Raw genomic sequence first — 6,370 nt, forward strand, 5'->3', positions numbered from 1 at the left:
CTAAAAAACAACTTCTCACTTCAAAAACAGCCTATATGTGGCATTGATATGAGTCAGAAACATGGATTCTACTGTCAAAATTGACTACAATGTGTATATAGGATCATAAAGTCAGTGTAGGATTATTTTATGATAAATATTATTTTCAAACCACTGTTGTTAGTTCTAAAATATGGTGAACCAGTTGTTTGGAATAAGAATGATAGATTTTCTACCTGTCCCCTACTTTGTTATATTCTGATTGGTCAGATGTTTGTTACTTGTAAAGAGTACAGGACATAGCTCAGCTCAGGCTGTAAGCAATGTGCCAGGGTTCTGGTTCTAGAAACACAGTTTCAACTGCTCCTACAGTCTTTTTTGGGGAATTGCAGTTTAACTGACACCCGGCCCAGAAAGAAAATGTCCATAGACGAGACACTTTAGTCATCACATTTGTGCACTTAACATCCATTGAATTATTTAAATTGTCACTGAAACAGTTATTTTTTTCATTACTTGCAGCCAAAGACGTTAACATTTTATATTCATCCAATGTCTGCAATGTTTTTGGATGACGTGAAGACATTGTCACTGCTAGTGCTGTTCCCTATGCTCACAGGAAGTTGGACCATGTAAACCGGATGCAACCTGTATATAGAAGGTCCATGAATCGGGGTATGCGAATGTGCGTACGTCAAGTTGAAAACAACGGTCGGACATCTTGGGATGCAGTCTCCAGTTCTTTATACCTCAGTAGCTGTAACAATGGTCACTTGATGGTTAAATCTACAAAAGAGTAATCAGTCTCCATCCTATTTGTATCCACATAGAGGGTCATCCATCCACCATTGAAAGAACCCTCAAACTATATCAGTCTCGTCCAAAACTGAGTTTTGTGAGACTTGTGTACCTGACTGCACACAATGTGCATGAAGGTTGGGTTTTTTCAAACCTACCCACATGCCACAGCTGGCAGCACATAAGTAATCATCAATTCGGAGTGCAACTGCATGGACCCAATCGTAATGCCTATAGTAAATTTGGGTTGACTTTGGATATCCCAATGGGGCTAGTTAGGGACCATCGGTAAATTACACAATGTACATGAGACAATATGTTAAACATTTCCAATAGCTCCAAATTTCAATGACTTTAAAACCTCAAACCAACTTTAAGTTGTAGAAATCCATATACAAATATTGAAAGCATTTAATGAAAAGACTAAAAGGTGTGCAACATGAAAATATTGTCTCATTTACATTGTGTCATTTATTGATGTCCGGAACTAACCCCAGAGAAAGGCTATCCCAAGGGAAACCAATTTTGCCACAGGTCGCACACCAGCCGGCTGAAGCTATTGGTGAAGCTATTGGTGAAATCATTTGTCTAACTCTTCCCACCTGCAAACACACACAAGCGACACCCACATCAAACCACACCCCAAAACCAACTCAAGTTTGAATTCATTAATGGCCGCTAACAAGTCTACTAGGCAAGTCAGTTAAGAAGAAATTCTTATTTTACAATGACGGCCTACCCTGGCTAAACCCTCCCCTAACCCAGATGACGCTGAGCCAATTGTGCGCCGCCCTATGGGACTCCCGATTACGGCCAGTTGTGATACAGCCCGGGATCACACCAGGGTCTGCATGGCCACTCCGGAGCCATGCAGAAATTCTCCAATAAAAATAAATGTTCTACCACACCATGTTTCAGCCTACTCTACCATAGCACTAGACTTCAGCTTTCCAAAACAAAGAGCATCTACATGACACTCACTACGAGCCCTATAACTATCCTACCAGGGGTTTACTGGCTATGTAGTCATTTCAGCCAATGCATTTCTGGTAATTGTGGGTGTCAGTTGGCCAGTATAGCCAACGAGAGACTAATTATACTCAAAATGTCTCTATTCTTCCTTTTATCCAAGATCATTTTGTGTTCATCACTGGCTGTTCTCAACATTATTGTTGAGTGGAGTGTTAGTGGTCCACTGTGTATTCTAGGAGAATGTGTGGGTTTGAGTGTGACCAGATACTGACCAGAGGGCCCAGTGGCTAGGGCTCCTGTGCTGCACACATTGATAATGACAGTGCTTCCATCTCCTGGATAAAGTAACTAACTGCTGTAGGGATCTTTATTGTTCCAGATAATTTTCCTCAGATTTGGGAGTTTTTTTCTCCAAATTATGTGATAGTTTGGCTGACAATGAGGACAAAATCAAAGCTCCAGTCTCTATCAGTGGGTCATATTTATTTTATTTGTTTGTTTGGATCCCCATTAGCTTTTGCAGAAGCTGCTCTTCCCAGGGTCCACAAAAAACACAGAACATGACAAGTAACAAAACACTGATAGACTGATAGACAAGGACAGTCACACACATTTGAAATACAACTATATACACACCATACAACAACAAAAAGAACACAATACAATACAACTAAAAAATTATGTGTGTGTTAGATTGTGTCTGTGTGTGCACGTGCGTGTGTCTGTCCCCTCACAGTCCCTGCCGTTCCATGAGATGTTGTTTAATTTGTCTTTTAAAGGTCATTTTCTTGTTTGCTTGAGTAATTGGAGATGAAAGGGAGTTAGTTCCATGTGATCATGGTGCCGTATAATACTGTGCGTTGCCGTGAATTCATTTTGGACTTGGGGACTGTGAAGAGACCCCTGGTGTTATGTCTAGTGGGGTACATATGGGTGTCTGAGTTGAATGTTATTTGATTATGCAGACAATCAGGAATTTTCATCACTGTAATATTTCTCATAAAAACTAGAAGAGAAGCAGTTAACCTCTCGTCAACCCTCAACCAGGAAAGACTGGAATGCATGTTGTTGATGTTAGTTCTGTGTGTGCAGTTAAGGGCAAGGCCTGCTGTTCTGTTGGGAGCCAGCTACAGCTTTGCTGGGTCTTTCTTTGCTGCACTTGACCATATTACCAGACAGTAAACAAGATAAGACAAGACCAGAGCCTGAACAACTAGTACAGTTGATTTTTGTGTCAAAAACGCAGAACATCTGTTAAGAACAGACATACCCCTCCCCAACTTCACAACAACTTTGTCAATATGATTTGATTGTGATAAGTGACCATCCAATGTTATACCTAGAAGTTTAGCTTCCTCAACTTGCTCAGTGCTCCACAACTCCAGTTGAGGTTTAGGTCTTAGAGAATGTTTTGAACCAAATTGGGAGTGAAAGGGCTCGGGTGATGGGTTGATGGCCACAGACAGACCTCGTGGGAACACCTGGCCCAGCAAAACTTCATCCTGGGCTGGGAAATGAGAGCATGTTTACATTCTAGGGACCTTGTGATAGGGATGACAGTGAAAACATGACTTTGAGCATCAACAAACAACACAAACTCTATCTCTTCCCATACCATCTCATCTCACACCCCTCATCAAGCCCTACAGAGCTGCTCCGTGTATCTCCTCGTCTCCTTCCCTCAGACATCATCTCTCTGTTAGCTACCAGACCCAGAAGACGTGTAGACCAGCAGCCCAATGGAGCAGACAGTGGTGCTGATCACAGGATGCTCCTCGGGGATAGGCCTCAGTCTGGCCGTCCGGCTGGCCTCGGATCCAGCGAAAATGTACAAAGGTAAGCAGTGACTGACTTGCAAGGGCATCACTGTACAGAAAGCGTTTATTTTATTCAGTGCCGTAAGATCATGCAAATAACAGTGTGGGTACAATACGTGATATGTTTGTTGCATAAGGGCTTTGAGCAGTAAGCTGTCTGAGTTTTATGCCTGTTTACTACATGGCATCCACATATTAGAAACAGATTTTGGTTGGTTTATCAGCATCACAATTTAATTACAGAAAATTCTAGTTTTGGAAACTATAGTGACAATATAATGTCAATGTCAAGCCCTGTATTTCATCTGTTTTGTTTCGTACATGTTTAATGGTAAATCTTTGATGGCGAAATCTCTGATGTCCTTGACCACTGATATCAACTCTGTTTAGTCTATGCCACCATGAGGAATCTTGCCAAGAAGGAGCGTCTGCTGGACTGTGTGAAGGGCCTGCACAAGGACACCCTGGACATCCTCCAGATGGACATCACTGACCAGCAGTCCATTCTGGATGCCAGGGACAGGGTCAGGGAGAAGAGGGTGAACATTCTGGGTATGACCAGAGTCATGACTTACAATAATAGTGTTATATCGTGTGTGTGGTTGTGTGTGCGAAACAGAAGAACAGATGTCCTTCATATTTTTACATCAACGACAATTTCTTTACATGTGTACAGCATACAGTATGTCATGTGCTCTGGCTTTCTGTTTATCTGTGGGATTCATGTTGGCAGTGTGTAATGCTGGTGTGGGGTTGATGGGGCCGCTGGAGGCCCAGTCCCTGGCCACCATGAGGCAGATCCTGGAGGTCAACCTCCTGGGCACCATCAGCACCATCCAGGCCTTCCTACCAGGGATGAAGGCCCAGGGCCATGGACGCATCCTGGTCACTGGCAGCATCGGTGGGCTACAGGGTGAGAGACAGAGAGCAGGGCTGGGGTGACAGGAGGGGGAGTGGAATGAAATTGCCTTTAGACACTGCTCTGAGGTCAGATTTGGGGGTTTGTTTAGTATTTATTGCCATGATAATCACATATCTCTGTGTGTTATTGTATTGTAGGACTCCCCTTTAATGAGGTATACTGTGCCAGTAAGTTTGCAGTAGAGGGCGCCTGTGAGAGTCTGGCCATTCTCCTGCAGCACTTCAACATCCAGTGAGTCCAGACAGAGGTCATCAGCTCATGTATCCCTTTGTTAGTGTTTCATTTTGGATGTGCACTGTGTTGGTACTGATTGACTCCATCCACCATCGTGCAGTGTGAGTCTTATTGAGTGCGGCCCTGTCAACACGGACTTCCTGGACAACCTGCAGAGGGCAGAGCCAGGGGACACTTCGCTGCAGCAGGTCGACGCCCACACACTCAGCCTCTATGACACGTACCTGCAACACTGTGGGATGGTGTTCCAGAACGCAGCTCAGGACACAGAGGATATTGTGAAGGTACTGCTTACTTGACATCTATTAGTTATTTAGCTGATCTTCTAAGGTGCTCCTCCCTGTCTCCAGAGCATACTGCATGTACATACGTATGTATATGATACTAGATATTTATAGATTTTCTATGGAAGTGTAAGTAGTACTGTTGAGTAGATTTAATAGCTGGACCCCTCTCAATACAGGTATTTCTGGATGCCATCCAGTCATCGAACCCTGCATTCAGATACTACACCAACAATGCCCTCATTCCGCTCAGCAGCCCTAAGATCTCAGCACTGGACGGGTCCCAGTACATCAGAAATATGAGCAATATCATCTTCTCTACCAATGGGAAAGGGGAACAAAAATAGCCATCAAACTATGGAATGTAATATAACCCTTTACTTTATACATACAGTACCAGTCAACATTTTTAGAACACCTACTCATTCAAGGGCTTTTCTTTATTTTTACTATTTTCTACATTGTATAATTATAGTGAAGACATCAAAACTAGGAAATGACACATATGGAATCATGTAGTAACCAAAAAGGTGTTTAACAAATCAAAATATACTTTATATTTGAGATTCTTCAAAGTAGCCACCCTTTGCCTTGATGACAGCTTTGCACACTCTTGGCATTCTCTCAACTAGCTTCATGAGGCATGCTTTTCCAACAGTCTTGAAGGAGTTTCCACATATGCTGAGCACTTGTTGGCTGCTTTTCCTTCACTCTGCGGTCCAACTCATCCCAAACCATCTCAATTGGGTTGAGGTTGGGTGATTGTGGAGGCCAGGTCATTTGATGCAGCACTCCATCACTCAGCTTGGTCAAATAGCCCTTACACAGCCTGGAGGTGTGTTTTGGGTCATAGTTCTGTTGAAAAACAAATTATAGTCTCACTAAGCGCAAACCAGATGGGATAGCGTATCGTTGCAGATTGCTGTTGTAGCCATGCTGATTAAGTGTGCCTTGAATTCTAAATTAATTACTGACAGTGTCACCAGCAAAACACCCTCACACCATCACACCTCCTCCTCCATGCTTCACGGGGGGAACCACACATGCGGAGATTATCCGTTCACCTGCTCTGCGTCTCACAAAGACACGGAGGTTGGAACCAAAAATCACTAATTTGGACTCATCAGACCAAAAGACAGATTTCCACCAGTCTGATGTCCATTGCTCATGGTTCTTGGCCCAAGCAAGTCTCTTCTTCTTATTGATGTCCTTTAGCAGTGGTTTCTTCGCAGCAATTTGACCATGAAGGCACAGCTGATGTTGAGATGGGTCTGTTACTTGAACTCTATGAAGCATTTATTTGGGCTGCAATTTCTGAGGCTGGTAACTCTAATGAACGTATCCTCTGCAGCAGAGGTAACTCT

At 43.2% G+C, this 6,370-nt stretch overlaps 1 protein-coding gene across 1 annotated transcript; it reads left to right on the plus strand.

Annotated features, from left to right (window-relative positions):
- Positions 1-3,366: 3,366 nt before the first annotated feature.
- Positions 3,367-5,434, plus strand: LOC115170610 (estradiol 17-beta-dehydrogenase 1-like). Its single transcript, XM_029726866.1, has 6 exons — positions 3,367-3,585; positions 3,957-4,118; positions 4,300-4,479; positions 4,626-4,719; positions 4,823-5,006; positions 5,186-5,434. The coding sequence occupies exons 1-6, from the start codon at positions 3,489-3,491 to the stop codon at positions 5,351-5,353; spliced, it is 885 nt and encodes a 294-aa protein (XP_029582726.1). The 5' UTR covers positions 3,367-3,488; the 3' UTR covers positions 5,354-5,434.
- The last annotated feature ends 936 nt before the right edge of the window (positions 5,435-6,370 follow it).

This window comes from Salmo trutta, chromosome 32 (genome assembly GCF_901001165.1).
Source record: "Salmo trutta chromosome 32, fSalTru1.1, whole genome shotgun sequence".
NCBI lineage: Eukaryota > Metazoa > Chordata > Actinopteri > Salmoniformes > Salmonidae > Salmo > Salmo trutta.